Below are 17,776 nucleotides of genomic sequence, written 5' to 3'. Positions count from 1 at the left end.
AGCATTACTGCCACATTAACATCATTGTAGCCATATTTTCACTGCCACTGTTGATTTCACAACTTTTCACCTTGGGGGTAGCACCCTTTTTTCATAAATAAATACATTGGAATGGCTTCATTAGGTACAAATAGAGTAAGGCTGAAAAGAATAGTATGAATATTCATTATTTGTTCGTTAAGAAATATTCATATTCGTTAAGAAATATTCATTATTCGTTCAATATTCGTTAATCAGACAATTACACATTTAATCTTGAAAAGCTTCTAAAAACTGAAAGCTGTCATTTTAAAACTGTAATTCATCATCTTTTAAAGACAAACACATGTATGTAAATGACTTTTCTAATAAGTTGCAGTAGTAATCAAAAGTGATTTTGTCCCTTTTGAGAACCTAGTTATACAGAAATTCTTAAAGAATAATTCATTAATTCATTCGTTAATTTGAAGAATATTCGGATTCTTAAAATTTGATATTCGTTTTACCCCTAAAATAGAGTATTACTGAATATAATATCATGCTATAAGAGCAAATATTTAAGTCACAGCAACTATTGTAAACAGAATTAATGACACTCAGACATTATAGCACATAGTGGGTATTTGTAATTGTCAAATTCAAGAGTATAACATCATAAACTACAAAGTAGAGTTACCTGTCCAATGATCAGGTATGAAGTTTTCAATCTTAATGAAGACTAACAAAGAAGTCAACAGTAGTGGTTGACTATGCTTGTCTCTTAAGGTAACAAAACGATATCCGGATCTTATCATTGATAATGGTAGTACTCTCTGGCCAATAAGATCACCCTTGTCATCTGTTACTGAAAATCTCAATAAGCACATTTCTGGAAAAATGATCTACACAGAATATAGAGTCAGTGAAAGTAGGATTCATATGTAACTACCTTTTTAAACACAAACTTCTTATCATTGTTGTTCCATTCAGGATGAGGACCAACTTGATAATGTGTCTTCATTACTCCCTTACGTACAGTATCCACTGGTAACCCAAACATCTCAATATCCACCATGTTAAGTCGTTCAGACAAGAACAATCCTGATAGTATCTATTTAATCAATTACAGTTACTAAGCAAAATTTGTTACGCAACTTTGGTACATTGATGCTTTTATTGCATACATATGCATGTTGATCATACATCATACACAGGTACATATGTACATGTACAAACCTTTATGGTAATCTTACTGGGCACAGTGTCCCCAAAACGTTGATCAAACATGTTGAATGGTATCACTTTAGCATGCCGCAACATTGACGGCTTCAATATGTATCTAACATGAAAAAAGATGCATGCCTATTGAGTAGTTAGTATCTACATCACAATACGTCCAGTACGTAGTGGTACACAACAACATTGTTGCTCTGGTATGAACTTAATATACTGTGGTTAAATATAGGTAATGATATAAGGTTTCCGAATGAAATGTGTTACCATGAAAAGATTGGATATTTATTAACACATTGGTTACCATTGCAGAGACAAAGTCAGAAGATCAGTGGCAAAGTGAACCTTGCTATACTCCCCAATAATAGCACATACATACATAGTTGCACAGCATTTACTGTATTATGTACATACAGTATATACAAAAACTTACCCACACTTTAAATTCTGTTCAAACTTTGCAAAATTCAGCTGCATGGGTAGGTCTAAATACACAAACACACGTACCACCAAAATTCATGAATCAGCTGCATTACAGGTACATGAGTGCACTTTAGCCCCAATCCTCATTAGGCAAGCCACCAATAGACGTGATTTCACAATTTTGTACAGTTTTCACAGCAAAGCAATTAGCTATTAGTGTGAGGTCCAGATTAAGGCTGACAAACTTGATAGTCAGTGCCACAGCATTTGCTGCTTAAAACACTGTTATGTACATCATGATGATCTATATTAATTTCTATACTACACATATTCACATATTTGAGTGCAATTTATGTAGGTTAAAGACCTAGCACAAGAATCTTTGAGGATTTTACAAGGTGAAGCTGAGGTTTTTAAAGCACAAAGATCCAAAGGCATGGTCTTTAACTAGATGGTGGGGCATTTATATGGGTATATAAGTGGAGTCATTGTGGGATTGGATTATATGCTGCTTAAAAATTATCACACATGTTTTTGTTGAATATCTGACAAAACAAAAGCTCACATTTTATCACTGCTCCTCTAAGTTAGACTTAGATAGCAATGGGAAAGCATAGTTGCAAATATGGATCACACCCACATTAAAGATAATGCAAAATAACCATTCTGTGAGGAAGCTTTTCCATCTAAGTCTTTGGTACAGTCTGTCTGTAGTTAAATAGAAGATGAAACAAGCTTAAAACACTCTAGGAAAGGTGAGTGTCAAACAGAATTTTCAGTGATATTTCTGGACTTGTCAATTCATCGTGCGTAACAAACGTATCTATAATGTTAGACTCTACCACACATAATTAAATTCTTTTGGACATGCTTATAATAGAGTGTGTTGGCTTGGGTGGCTGGTTGCCCACTTTGGGCTATTGGCCTCGATATGCTTGCAAATCAATGGTTGAAAGTGAGATTTACAATGAAATCACAATATAATGACTGTCACCAGTGTAATTATTCTTTAATTGCATGAAAATGTGTGCGATCGTCTACTAATCACATAGTTACCACCCTACATGCTTTGTAGCCAGTTCTGTGTGGCCTTAACATCAGGTGATTACATCATTCTTTCATCACTTAAATGGCTTCTGGTTTGATTGGCCACTTACAACATACACTGTAAAAGACTTCTTGTGTCAGCAAATCTAATTGGCTACTCAAAAAATTCCATTACTTGTTGCAATTAAAATCTACTCTTGGTCAATGTTACTGGCAATTGTGATTAGCTCTACGAAAACCTACCTTATAGCTTTTCCAAATATATGGACTTCAGAATAAGGAAATTTGAAATTAAGGTTTCGTGGTAGCCATTACATACCCCTCCTGCTTTATGTGACTTCAAACCAATGTGACTATAGCCATAAAACAAGTAGGAGGTTGCTTTGAATAATAATATCTGGGACTTGACATGTCATGCTTAGTTATGCCCCCTAATCATATGTGCATGTACTTCAATTCCATACAGCATCACTTCTTCTTTATGAGAAAAAATACACTTCACTGCTTTGATCCTACACACAAAATGATTTTAGTTAGCATTCTGCATATTTATAGCTCAGGTTTTTTTTCAGATAGTTTATAATAGCAATTCATTTCACAAGCAGACACTTTACAGAACAAAGATGGGTCATTTGTTCACATATGTATGTATGTAAGTATACATTGGTATATATCATTTCTACCTAAATGTGAGGATGTATGGTTTTCAAATGTATGACAAAAAATACAAAGGAAACTACAATTGAAATAATAATTACCTGGTGTCTGATAATTTAATGCAACGATCTGACAACCAGCACTCCAGTACCACTGAAATTATAGCAACAGTAACTTGTGAACAACACAATTACTATACTAACATCTGGTAGGAAGTTGGATGAGTTAATTCTCTTCCCAGCTGGATAAATACGAGTAAACTGACGAGCATTATATCTTAATGGTATCTTAAGGACGCTCACAAACCAGATGCCATATATAGCCATTTTAGCTTTCATGGTGTGCTAAAATTCACCTGATTAGCTGAATAGATGCCATTCTAATTTAAATACCAACATATCTCGAAAACAGTCCATTTGCAGTCAATAAAAAAAATTGTACATCTCTGTAGGGCTAATAAATTACTATGTAGCATTACAAAGCAATTGAAAATGTCTGAATTAAGAGGTATGTAAATGATCTGATTCCCACTACTTGCTTCAAGACTGCTTTTAGGAACATCTTTTATGACTGCACTATTAGGATATTTGCACAAGTATATCAATCCCTTTTCATGGTTTTCAGTGTCATTACAGGATTTGGTGAGATATCATTTGAGAGCCCTAGCCTCCTCTGTGACCTATTGATTAAGGATACTTCGCAAACTCTACAGGTTTTGCTGAGAGAAGTTGCAATGCTTTATCTTCATCCATTGATGTTACATAATTCCAGTGATTTCGCTCTAAACACAGTATCAAAGTCATTTGCCTTAACAAGTACATGAAAAGTACATGTATATGGATACACATGCCAATGTATGCATTTTGTACTTTGACTCACTTTCAGCAGTTTCAAAGCCTTCAAATTTAGCAGCAGTACAATAGTTCAACATCTCAACTAGTGGCCCACCAACCAATGCCATACCCTCACTAACATGACGCTATGAAGAACAAAACATTATTTAAGAACTTTATGCTATGTACACTGTTCAAGGAATGGGCTAGTGAAGTTTTCATTAAGTAGTTTAGGATTATACTGCTAGATAGTAGCAGAGCAAAGTGATTGATGTGTACAGCAACTGAACTGAAAAAATACAGATGCTTAAAATTAGCATCCTGAAATTGGCATCCATTTTTACTTATAGTTTAGTCAACCATGAATATAACTTTCCCTACAAAAATTTGAATATTATCATTGCAGACTATTTCAAAGTGACTTGAAGTCTTGTTCCAAAGTAAATTCATTTAAGTGATAATTACTTTTGAAGTACTTGACACACTTGAAGATGTTTGTGAAACAATTTTGGGTGATTTCATGACAAAGGAATTGTGAGGTTTGGCCACTTCACGTCATACAATAAGTCAATAAAGTAATAAGTAATTACTGGGGAAAAGATAAAATAATAATGAAGTATGTTATACCGCTGCATGTGTGTATGGAGAATACAGCACTAGGGGGCATGTCGAGAGACTATTACAGCATGAGGCAAAGCCAAGTGCTGTATTTGCCGAGACACCCCTCTAGGAGTGCTGTATTTTTTGTACACACAAGCATAGGCAGTGCTTTAAGTGTTATATTGTACTTCCTGGTTGTCTGGCTCAGAGTGATTTTCTCTAGTACTTAAACAGCTGCGATTTTTGGTGATCAGGATATCAGTAAGTGTTTATATAATCTACTTCTATTTGTAGAATGATTAGTTTGGCTAGTTTTAGTGATTTACAATGTCACACACGTGATCAATCGTGCTGTCTTCAGGAGTCGTGCTTTAAATAGCTTCATGATAAGACGATCAGTAAGTGTTTATACAATCTATTTCTAGCTGTATAATGAGCTGCTAGGATTAGATTGGCTGGTTTTAGCAATTTACATTGTCACACATGTGCTGTCCCATCGTAACAATCCTTTAATAACTTCTCGACATAACTCTAGTGTATTTACCCAGGTGTGCTGTATTTCCCCATTAAGTACATAACTGTACTGTATTTTCCCAATTAGCTGCATGACTGTTCTGTATGACACATACAGTACAGTTATGCAGCCAATTAGTACTGTATGGACAATACAGTATGCGGCATTGCTTTGATTCTCCCATGTAAGTACAATCTAATCCAAAACAGCCAAGCTGTAAAAAAAATGTGCGGCCCTCAAAAAGGCTATGGTGAAAAAGATGTGAAATCCAAGGTGGCGGCCAAGAAATGGCTATGATGGTAGGTTAATGGTAAAAATTTTTTTATAACGACAATTCAGGTGAATTTGGTGCCGCTTGGTCAATTGGCAAAAAATTCACTTGAATTGTTGTTATTAAAATTTTTACCATTAACCTACCATCACAGCCATTTCTTGGCCGCCACCTTGGATTTCACATCTTTTTTCACCATAGCCTTTTTGAGGGCCGCACACTTTTTTTACAGCTTGGCTGTTTTGGATTAGATTTCACTTCTTTTTGTATTTGTATACCCCAAAACAGGCCTATGGCCGGCTTTGGGGCTTTTTTTAACCTATCTTTTTTCATTACCACAGGAAGACGAAAAGATGAAGCAGATGTTAAATACTTTAAATATTTCTGAATTTATCAGTAAATGTACAAATTATATATGTGACTGGATTTGCAAAAAGGTACCCTTTCCACACATTTTACATACCAGCAAACAAAATGTTGTAACACTTGAGTCCTTGCACTGATTAACTTGCTGTTGGTTTCAAACTACAGCCAGATACTGTAGCTACACTCATGAAAAATATCAGGCAATTTATATGTCATGATAAAAAAGTTATGACGCTTCAAAGTTCAAAAAATGGGCCAAATTTTGTGTGTGTAAAAGGTACCTTTTCGCAAATCTGGTCACATATATAATACATATATTTATTACAGAACTCTCTACATGATGGTTTCTTTGTATAGTAACACTCTACAAGGTGACTTCTTCTAGCTGATCTCTCTACAGGGTGATTTGTTTGTAGCTGAACTATCTAAAAGGTTACTTCTTCTAGCTGATCTCTCTACAGGATGGTTTGTTTGTAGCTGAACTCTGTACAGGTAATTTGTTTGCAGCTGAGCTCTTTACAGAATGATTGTTTGTAGCTGAACTCTCTACAAGGTAACTTCTTCTAGCTGATCTTTCTACAGGGCGATTTGTTTGTAGCTGAATTTTCTACAGGGTGACTTGTTTGCAGCTGAACTCTCTACATGGTGGTTTCTTTGTAGCTGAAATCTCTATAAGGTGAATTCTTCTAGCTGATCTTTCTACAGGGCGATTTGTTTGTAGCTGAATTTTCTACAGGGTGACTTGTTTGCAGCTGAACTCTCTACATGGTGGTTTCTTTGTAGCTGAAATCTCTATAAGGTGAATTCTTCTAGCTGATCTTTCTACACGGTGATTTGTTTGTAGCAGAACTTTCTACAAGGAAACTTCTTCTAACTGATCTCTGTACAGGGTGAATTGTTTGCAGCTGAACTGTCTACAAGGTAACTTCTTCTAGCTGATTTTTCTACTGGGCGATTTGTTTGTAACTGAATTTTCTACAGGCTGATTTGTTTGCAGCTGAACTCTCTACATGGTGGTTTCTTTGTTGCTGAACTCTCTACAAGGTGAATTCTTCTAGCTGATTTCTCTACAGGGTAATTTGTTGAAGTCTGTACAAGGTGCTTTTTTGTAGGTGATCTCACTGCAGGTTGATTTGTTTGTAGCTGAACTCACTGAAGGGTGATTTGCTTGTAGCTGAACCCCTTACATTGTGTATAGTTTCTAGCTACTATCTGATCTTTCTACAGGGTGATTTGTTTGTAGCCTATCTCTATACAAGGTGATTTGTTTGTAGCTGATCTCTCTACAGGTTGATTTTTTTGTAGCTGAACTCTCTACGGGGTGATTTGTTTGTAACCGATCTCTCTACAGGGTAATTTGTTGTTTGTAGCTGATCTCTCTACAAGGTGATTTGCTTCTAGCATATCTCTTTACAGGTTGATTTGTGTGTAACTGATCTCTCTACAAGCTGATTTGTTTGTAGCTGATCTCTCTGCAGGCTGATTTGTTTGTAGCTGATCTCTCTACAAGTTGATTTGTGTGTAGCTGATCTCTCTGCAGGTTGATTTGTTTGTAGCCAATCTCTCTACAGGGTAATTTGTTTGTAGTTGAACTCTCTATAAGGTGATTTGTTTGTAGCTAATCTCTCTGCAGGTTGATTTGTTTTAGCTGAACTCTCTATAAGGTGATTTGTTTCTAGCTTATCTCTCTACAGGTTGATTTGTGTGTAACTGATCTCTCTACAAGCTGATTTGTTTGTAGCTGATCTCTCTGCACTGCAGAGAGATCAGCTATAAACAAATCATCTTGTAGAGAGATCAGCTACAAACAAATCAACCTGCAGAGTCTGCAGGTTGATTTGTTTGTAGCTGATCTCTCTACAAGATGATTTGCTTGTTGCTAATCACTCTAAAGGTTTGATTTGTTCGTAGTTGAACTCTCTGCAAAGTGTTATGTTTGTAGCTGATCTCTCTACAGGGTAATTTTGTTTGTAGCTGAACTCTCTCCACAGTGACTTGTGTGTAGCTGAATTCTCTAGAGAGTGACTTAATTGTAGGTGAACTCTTTACAGGGTGCATGACTTGTTTATAGCTGAACTGTCTTCAGTGTGACTTGTAATGTTCTGAATCTCTACAGTGATATATTTGTAGCTTAACTCTCCACAGGGTAACTTGCTTCTTGCTGAACTGTCTATAAAATTAACTGTTTGCAGCTGAACTCCCTACATAATAACTTGCAATGTAATAGAATTCTATAATGAAGTAAATAAATTAGCTGAATACTCTATTAGGGTGACTGTTCTATTAGAGTATCTCGATCTCGCATTTGCCACACGGAGTTGGCTTTGGAATCATAACTCAGTGGTTTGTAATCCAATTCTTCTATACTACTGCAAGGACTTTCTATGAAGATTAGTCCAGCTATACACCGATTTTCAGCTCATTGCTCCAAGCGGTTTGCCTATAGTAGGCGTAAAAACTAATACTTTTTTACTCATAAAAATCGATCGCGTAATTGTGACACAGGTTGGGTTTTGTCTCATATTTCCATGGTCTTTATCTCGATTCCTTTCAAACCACCAAAAGGCACTCCCACGATGGTTACTCCATCTACATAGCAATTTTCAACTCATTCTATGAAGCGGTTTACCCTGTAAGCGTGACAACAAATCGATCTTGTTTTACGCGAATAATCGGTCATAACTCCTGCACCATTCATCGGTTTTGCACCAAATGTGATATTAGAATTCGCCTTTGGACTCCCTTTCTGTGTGCCAAATTTGAAGGCGATCGGAACACGCGTTTTCGTTTTATAGCAATTTGTGCAAGTGTACGAAAACACGAAGAAAAAAAAATCGAAACTTTGGCAGCTCGTATCTCCGAAATGGCTTTAGCGATTTCCATCAAATTTGGAATGTAGACTCCCCTGGCTGGCGGGCAACTCTGTAGCAAATTTAGTTCTAATCGGATAAGGGATCACCGAGATACAAAGGTGTGAAAATGACGTTTTCTTTCTTCCTGTAATTGTGTAAATATACTCACGGTGTGGCGCGCCGGCTTCTTGGGCCGCACGACACACTACCGTGTGTCTTGATTCCAATCGGATAAGGGATCACCGAGATACAAAGGTGTGAAAATGACGTTTTCTTTTTTCCTGTAAATATACTCACGGTTTGGCGCGCGGCTTCTTGGGCCGCACGACACACTACCGTGTGTATTGATATGTAGTATTAAATTTGTAGTATGGTACATGGGTGAATGAATTAGAGATACAAATCAGTTCAGGCCTTCATCTAGGAAATGGCTGAAGGAGGAGTAGGGGGGGGATAAAGAGGTGATAATTGTGAAAGACCTGTGTGTTTACCTTTATGTACAAAGTATCTAGGGTTCTGGGGGCATGCCTGTATCTTAGACATGCACCTGAAAATTATTAACATGCTGCTCCAGAAAAATTTTCATAGATTGCTTCTAGTGCATTCTCAAGTATCACATGCCCACCAAAATATTTTTGCATTTTAGACTCTCTCAGAATACTTCTGATGCATTCTGAGACACTTTCATGTACAAACTATTGCTTAAGTGGAGATTTAATATTGAAATTTATTGCAAACAAAATGGTATTCAGTAATTCCATGCCAAAATCATACAGTATAATAGTACTGTATATTAGGGATCATGGAGGTTTGGATTTTTCTGACTAAACATATCACCTAAAAACCAGCTTTGCAATACCATCCTGACGCTTTGGCAGTAATGGTTAAGTATAATGCCCAAAAGTGCCTTCAGTACAACTCTAAATGCTTCAAATAGATTGCTACAAAATTTAAAAAAAACTTTTGCAATGGAATTTTCTGCTGACTGACTAACTGCCTGACTGACTAACTGCCTGCCTGTCTGACTGCCTGCCCACCTGCCTGTCTGCCTGGTGCCTTCAGAAAAGCGTAACTCGATAACAGCTAAGGCTACAGGCTTGATTTTTGCACTGTTTGACATCGCTTTGTCCCGAGATGTGCCTTTTGGCATACCACAGTATGTACAATGCACACATCATGGACCTACCTTTGTCCTCTGTTATGTACCATTTCTTTTTGCTGACAGCCAAAGGTGTTGATTTGCGGTAGTGTGATGACTTTCCTATGGAAATCATCCGTATTTTCCGTGGTGACTGGATTGATTGCAGAAGTGCTTCTCCTACTGTTCTTCGTTTGTAGTGCTGTGAAACGGGCTGAACATAGCTGAAAGTGACTTTCAATTTCAAGCCTTCAGTAATTGGGGCGCATGAATCGTCAGTATTTGTCGTTGTGACTGGATTGATTGCAGAGACACTTCTCTTACCCGTTCTTCATAATTAGGCTGAACATAGCTAGCTGAAAGCGAAGTATAATGGTCACTTCACCTTCTAGTCAGTAACTGATAGTTGGGCACGTGTTTAGTCGAAACATTACCTCTGGCACCATCTTTTCTTTTGATGTGGTATGCGCAGGTTCACCAGCCATAATAATGTTACAAAAAAAGTAAGCAACTTGACTGAATTATGATTAAATGTCCACTAGTATATCTACAGGTGTAGGAAACCTCCCTAGTTTCCCTACTATTTTTTCTATGATCTCTAATCCAACTTAAAATTCTTAACTTTTCCTTATACTTGTATACATTAAAGTGAGACTACTTTACCCCCACAAATTTGGTGAAATACTCTAGTATATTTTAAGTGTGTTTGCTGTTATTAAGGTACATACGTATAAGAAGCAGTGATACTCTTAGATATGTAAATTTTATATCATTATAAACTTTCATACCGTATGGCTGGTAATTTTTGAAGGGTTTTTATTTTCGGATATTTCAAAAGGCCCTTCTATTTGAAAATAAATTCCCACATCTGGTTGTCCTTCGAAAATAAATTCCCATCAGTAAAAACAACATCTGCAATGATCCAACTTTTGGTGATTCGCTTGTGTATTCATTAGCTCAGTATTACTGATGATAATGGGTAAACTGTATCATTACTGTGCCAATAACCAGAAGGCAGGTGATCCAGGATGGAAATTGATACTATCTGTTCTAGAATCTACTCTGATGCCAACTACAATTGAGCGTGATCGAGCCAGTGAATTTACTCCACTCGAGACTCCCCAGTCTTCTCTCCAGTGCACAGGGATGGAGATTATTCCATCAGTAAGTCAGTTTTTGGCAAACATTCACATATCCATAATTTGTGATGCGAATTTCTGTTTATTTGAAATCCACCCAGACTTTGAAATATGCACTCTTCGAAATTAAAATCCTTCAAAATTTAGGTTTTATTTCTTGTGCAAAATTTTATGCTTCGAAAATAACCCTCTATATGGTATACGAACAATTATACATGTACATTAAATTGACAAAGAGAAAAGACCCTGACCAAATAGCAAACTCCTGTAAGCGTTTGAGCATTAATCAGATAGCTGCAGGTTTGAGGCTGCTCAGGTACAGTCATGGATTTTTTCTCCTTTCTCTACCTTTTCAAACACACTTTTTGTAACAACTTTAAACAGGCTGTAGGGCCAGGTGAGCTACAGACTTTCAGCACTTGTGCTGTAAAGCCTTGATAAATAAATTTAAAAAAAAACTTACATGTACACATATAAATACTAATTCAAGCCAAAAGACTAACCATCTGGAAATTTCTTAACACTTCTTCAGAACAGTTAGGACCTACGATAACTTCCTCCATATCATGTTCCTATTTGTAACAGTACACATTATGTTAGTGTTAGTACTGAACATTCATTATTGATGATATATATAAAACAGGCACCTCTTGTAGCTTGTGACTGTTGTTAATTAATAATTAGTATGCAGAGTGTTGTTTATAGTAGAGCTGGACAAACATGTCTGCATACACAAAATGGTTAAAAAAATAATTAGAGAAAACAACATTTAATGTACCCCACACTGCATTCAGGTACAGGTGCACCTGGGTAAATAGGCCGCATATAATTTTCAGTTGGTATTGATTATATTATACAAATGTATTGAAAATGATAAATGAATACAGAACATTCATTATTGGACAACCTGTGGTTTTACAATTGACAATGTGTGGCTCATATCATCTTCTATTGAATGATTGAAGCTCCGTATAGCATTCTTTTTCACACGAGATCTAAAAATTATCAACTTAACTAAAGATAATGTATGTACATGCAGTGTAAGTATTACACACACGCATGCACGCACGCACACACGCACGCACGCACACGCACACACACATCCATACATGTATGATATTTATACACTATATGCTGTTTGGTTATATCCACATTTATTAATTTATTACTGGAGAAATGCACAGTCTAGGTGTAGTGATGGAGGAGGAAGTTGATGTGAGGGGGATAACCAAGGTGTACACTCTTAAGAAGTGGTGAGTGTTTCCAGACCCCCAAGAAGATTTTGTTTTGTTTGATGTGACTAAAAATTATATGCATAAACAAGATATTCCAACTTTAGCATCAATTTTCTAGCCAAGCATAGTTGAAACAGAGTTACCAATGTCAAGGAAAAGCTGTTTGACAAATAAAATCAATAATGCATGAACAGTCATCACTTCACTGCTTTAATTTGTTGTTGAATAAATGCACTCAAATGTAATCCTCCAATAACCTACCATTAATAGCCCATGTATATGTATAACTCTAAGGTATTAGAGTATTGTAGTTATTGAATGTTGTATTAGAGTTAGCCATAAAATACTGAGTGGCTCTCATTTAACAGTTTATCTATTATACCACACACTATTCTGGCTTATTAATAATGCATACAGAGTGTAATTCAAATCCAATAATACACCACACACTGTAACAATATTATAACAGTGCCTACCGTCGTTTCAGTGTGTAGTCTGGCACTATCCATTTCTCCTCATCAGGTATTTCAACTGTTCATACAACAAATTGTCAGTACAGAATGCATTTATGCTACTGTATGTACCATTTTCATCAACAGGAGACAATGGAATTTTTGTAGAACTCTTGCCAGTGTTACCTATTTCTAAGTAAGAATTGCTGTTAGCATTGTCTACAAGGTATAATCTGGGTCATTTTTAAACAGAAAGCATTTATGTATATTATATTATTAAATTGTGACCACCTGATGCCCCTCCCCATATTTTCACATTTCAATTTTGATCTGTTATCAATCAGGATCCGGGCACATTCAGCCTGCAGTCTGCCATGGTATGTATGATATGAGGATAATACATGTAAATATGTAGATTATCTATCTGAAATATCCCTTTTAACACTTCCTTAATTCAATCTACATGAAAAATTGAGTATAATGTATTTTTTACCTTCTTCATCTATAACACTGCTGTCATCACCATTGATGTGAGGGGTAAAGTTGATGTCTTCTTCATCGGATGATGATGACAATGATGTGTTGCCATTTTGTGTGGTCAATAGTGCAGTTTCAATGTGGCTATAGCGGATGAAATAAACAGTTACAGATTCTATTATAATGAAGTATTAGTGGAACTAAAGTATTTCAGAATATACCCCATGCTGAAGTGTATGTTCTTAACCAAAAGAGAGCCTGTGGGCCAACTGCACATGTAGGTATGTAATAGGCACACGTTTTAAAATTATATACATATCAAAATAAACACTGTATACAAACAAATTTTTGAGGTACATAATTTTTGCAGATCAACAAATTTCAGTATTTTGGAGTTTTACTTATGAGGATCACTCATTTTTCACTGATGCTACCTATTAGAAAGCACAGTGACAATTGTTACATTTTGAGGATGAAAAAATTTCCTGGACAGCCAAGCAACTGTGAAATCCACAAAATTATGTCCCTCAAAAATCTGAACGTATACAGTACCACTCTTATTGTAATAATAAAAACTATTGTAATCACACAAAAACACTCTACACATAATTTATATAATACCTAGTACTCATATGTTTCTGATTAGGTGTAGCAGGATTTGATAAAGGAGTTGCCTTTTCTGTTGGCAAGCTTGTCTCCACTCTGTAAATATGTAGTGTTACACAAGTGTTACAACTGAATATAATTACGCAATTCTATTTATTTACACATGGATGTTTAAATAAAATACATAACAGAAAATAAGAAATTCATAAGTGTCTTTATAAATTATGTACATGTGGCAGTACCAGAACATCAATAACCAACTCACCCTTTTAGTTTCTTTAGTTTGATTTTGTCCTTCAACAAAATTTTTCCTTTCAACAGTTCAGGTGATGGTAGTAGGACTCCTGGTTCTAACTGTGTAGTGTAAGTGTATATGTAACAACTAATGTACCAATTATCTACACATGAATATCACAAACTAACAGGATATCCTTTGAGCGGCTCTCGCAACAGACGATCACCAAAAGTAAGAGAATACAGCACTGCCATGCGTTGTAAAAGATGTGGCCTAAATTATTCAAATGATAGAATAATAATACAATCATTATTAACACACTCACTTGTCAACATGGTTCTCTATGGACAAGATCAAAGGATAATCAGTAGTGACAAACGCAAAGTCTCTTATAGCCTGGAGCACTTTCTGTAGAGAATATAAGAATTTAAAGTTTGATTAGGAATCATAGAAAAAGTAGGGAAACGTGGAAGGTCGCCTACTCCTGCAGATAGTGGACATTTAATCCCTACTTTAGTCTATACCCATGACTGAAGTAGAGATTAAATGTCCACTAGTATATCTGCAAGTGTAGGTGACCTCCCTTGTTTTCCTACCTTTTTCTATGATCCCTAATCCAACTTTTCTATGATCCCTAATCCAACTTTAAATTTTCCTTGTATTTGTTTTTATAATATTATTATGACTAGTGAACCTGTGCATACTGCAAAGGATTGACCAGAGGTAATGTTTTCGCCTGAACGCGTGCCCCAGCTATCAATCACTTTTATTTACCAACTCAAAAGTGAAGTGGCAAAGAACAGTAGGAGAAGTGCCTCTGCAATCAATCCAGTAACCATAAAAAATATGGACAATTTCAAGCTATCAATTACTGAAGTGACTTAGGAAGTGGCAATTACACTTTGCTTTCAGCCCATATTTCACAGCATTACAAATGCTGAACAGTCAGTCACCATGGAAAATATGGGGGATTCTCCTTTACAAACGTAGGGAAGCCATTGCACCACCACGAATTGACACCTATGGTTGTCAGCAAAAGGCAGTGGGACTTAAAGGAGGACAAAGGTATAAGTCCATCATGCATGCATTGTTCATACTTTGGTATACCAAAAGGCACATCTAGCAATGAAGCAAGGTCAAACAGTGAAAAAATCCTTAGCTGTTATTAAGTTACACTTGCCCAAAGGCATCAGGCAGTTAGTCAGTAGAAAATTTCATTGCATAAAATTCTTAAAAATTGTAACAATCTATTGGAAGCATTTAGGGTCGTACTGAAGGAACTTTTGGGCTTGCTATACCTAACCAATACTGCCAAGTCACCAGGATGGTATTGTGAAGCTGGTTTTTGGGTGATATTTTTGGCCAGATAAACTTAAACCTTTATGATCTCCAATATAACTACTGTACTGTATGATTAACATAACAAAATGATGTAAAATACAAAAGAAGGATCACTGAGAGAAGGGATTGCTGGGGTGGCAATATAAATCACAAGCCTTATGGATGATATCCACAATGATGTTGGCTGTTGTAGTGTGGGGACTTTGTAGAAGAAGGTATTGGGTGAAATAGTGTTTCCCTATGATAACGTTTATAAATTCGAAAAAAGGGTGAAGTTGAGGCATATACAAATATAAAGTATTTGTGTCTGAATTTAAAATTTCCAGTCTGCTTTCCTTGTTGGAGCGTGTTTTGCACAGTATGAGTACTACTTTTTTACCTTTATTATCTCCTGGTTCTATGTGTAAAAGCTACAGGCAACATTCATTTGGAATAATGTGTGCCAAAGTCTCTGAAGCCCCCACACTAACACTGCCATTTTGTCAGTTATGACATTAAGTTTGTCACTGAGGATATCATCCATTTTGACACTTTCTCAAGGGATAATAATACATCACCACCCCAGTTATCCTTTGGAGTACTCAACAACTACATAAAAGGGTCTTGTAATTTAGTAACCCTCAGGCCCTGTAGTAGTGCCTTAACTTCACACATGGCCCACAACACAAGGCCATCGGGTTACTATTTAATAGTATGTAAACTCCTGTGGCCTAAAGTCTAACTATATAAACCATGGCTCCGAGGTGTATTGTACTACTCCCGACTCCAAAGTCAAAGGAAGTTTACTGTTGATAAACCCCAAGATGAAGCCAAGGGATTTAACTTCTGATGACTGAGGAGGAGGAGTGTATATAAGTACAATACACTAAAGTGAGCCATAGTTCATATAATATATACAATGTGTTTACCTTAACCCACACTAGACAACATACTAACAACTCATACGCACACAAATAAACTAGCAACTTACTCTTAATTTGCCATAGTTTGACATGGTATATTATGCTAATAGCCTTCCTCACATGAGTCAGCTCACTCAAAATGGTGGTGACATTTAGATTGTGAGACTTATTAATCTCCGTATATATCAAGGAGTTTTTGTACATATCAATAAATGTAGGAGCAATGTTACCTGCAGCCACCCATCACCACCATCAAGTCTAGAGGTATGTCTATAAAATGAATTCAGTGGTCGAACTCCTAGAGACTGGGTTGATAGGTGGCTGCAGGTAACGTTGCTCCTACATTTATTGATATGAACAAAAAACTCCTTGATATATACGGAGATTAATAAGTCCCATAGTCTAAATGTCACTACCATTTTGAGTGAGCTGACTCATGTGAGGAAGGCTATTAGCATAATATACCATGTCAAACTATGGCAAATTAAGAGTAAGTTGCTAGTTTATTTGTGTGCGTATGAGTTGTTAGTATGTTGTCTAGTGTGGGTTAAGTTAACCACATTGTATATATTATATGAACTATGGCTCACTTTAGTGTATTGTATATATAGTGTACTTATATACACTCAGTGCAGCAAGGCTATCAGTCTGAGCAGGCTTTGGTGATTAATTGCACCAGTACCCACTGCAGGCTAATGGCCTGCAAATTGGCATGACATGCATTAGTGCAACATGCCTCAAAACCACAGGTAAGTATGGAAGGCTATATGTGACCCAGTCTGACAAAACCGGGCTTATCGCCTATTTAAAAGTATCGAGAAATGCCGGCTTTAAGTATTTAGTGTGTTGTAGCTCGCCAATGGTTGAAGCTATGTGTACCAAATTTTCACACATTTTACACCAATTCCTTACCTTCCAGAGCATCCACTGTGTAAGTAGCCAACAACTAAGTTTCAGATAGTTTTTAAACCGAGGTTGACTGCATCAGGCGAGCTGCAAAATGGGTGGGAGGCGGGGGCCCTGGAAGGCGGGCAAGATGGTGTTCAAAAATTGAAAAGGAAGGCCAAGGGATGAATTATGCCAAGTTTTGAACCACTGAGCAAACCACTCAAGTCTAGCTGATTTTAAATGTGGAATTAGATAGTTTATTCATGTAGCTGTGTGTCCTGGGTGAAAAATCAAATCTGCTGACATGGGCGATAAGACCGGTTTTCTCAGACTGGGTCACATATACACCTGGCGGTGCATTTGAAGTTTCACATGATCACAGTATTATATATTATGCTAAATTGTTATACTCACATCAGGATCACTGGATTGTAGCTATGACTGTTAGGCTATACTTTGTGTGACATGACTCAGTAATACTGCATGTAGATGACCACACAACCCTTACAATATTAGTAACCTGTTTAGATCAAAGATCCCGAAACAGTTAGGTACAAATGATAGCTGCTTATATCTTATAGCTAATGCAATTGCTCTTTGCTTGATAAG

The 17,776-nt window shown here is 36.5% G+C and overlaps 1 protein-coding gene across 1 annotated transcript in view; it reads right to left on the bottom strand.

The window, feature by feature from the left end:
- Positions 1–17,776, bottom strand: part of LOC136266803 (1-phosphatidylinositol 4,5-bisphosphate phosphodiesterase beta-1-like) — a 60,866-nt gene that overhangs the window by 13,527 nt on the left and 29,563 nt on the right. Inside the window, exons 13-29 of the mRNA XM_066061852.1 lie at positions 14,362–14,444; positions 14,225–14,309; positions 14,067–14,155; positions 13,817–13,897; positions 13,212–13,339; positions 12,851–12,910; positions 12,743–12,797; positions 11,939–12,026; positions 11,535–11,603; positions 4,198–4,297; positions 4,015–4,099; positions 3,522–3,594; positions 3,420–3,471; positions 1,625–1,676; positions 1,195–1,297; positions 908–1,069; positions 656–860 (exon numbers count right to left, since the gene is read on the bottom strand). Of these exons, the coding sequence (XP_065917924.1) occupies positions 656–860; positions 908–1,069; positions 1,195–1,297; positions 1,625–1,676; positions 3,420–3,471; positions 3,522–3,594; positions 4,015–4,099; positions 4,198–4,297; positions 11,535–11,603; positions 11,939–12,026; positions 12,743–12,797; positions 12,851–12,910; positions 13,212–13,339; positions 13,817–13,897; positions 14,067–14,155; positions 14,225–14,309; positions 14,362–14,444 (1,570 nt within the window). The remainder of the gene's footprint in view (positions 1–655; positions 861–907; positions 1,070–1,194; positions 1,298–1,624; positions 1,677–3,419; positions 3,472–3,521; positions 3,595–4,014; positions 4,100–4,197; positions 4,298–11,534; positions 11,604–11,938; positions 12,027–12,742; positions 12,798–12,850; positions 12,911–13,211; positions 13,340–13,816; positions 13,898–14,066; positions 14,156–14,224; positions 14,310–14,361; positions 14,445–17,776) is intronic.

Source organism: Dysidea avara, chromosome 1, assembly GCF_963678975.1.
Source record: "Dysidea avara chromosome 1, odDysAvar1.4, whole genome shotgun sequence".
NCBI classification, from domain to species: Eukaryota; Metazoa; Porifera; class Demospongiae; order Dictyoceratida; family Dysideidae; genus Dysidea; species Dysidea avara.
This window is presented reverse-complemented; position numbering and strand designations above follow the sequence as displayed.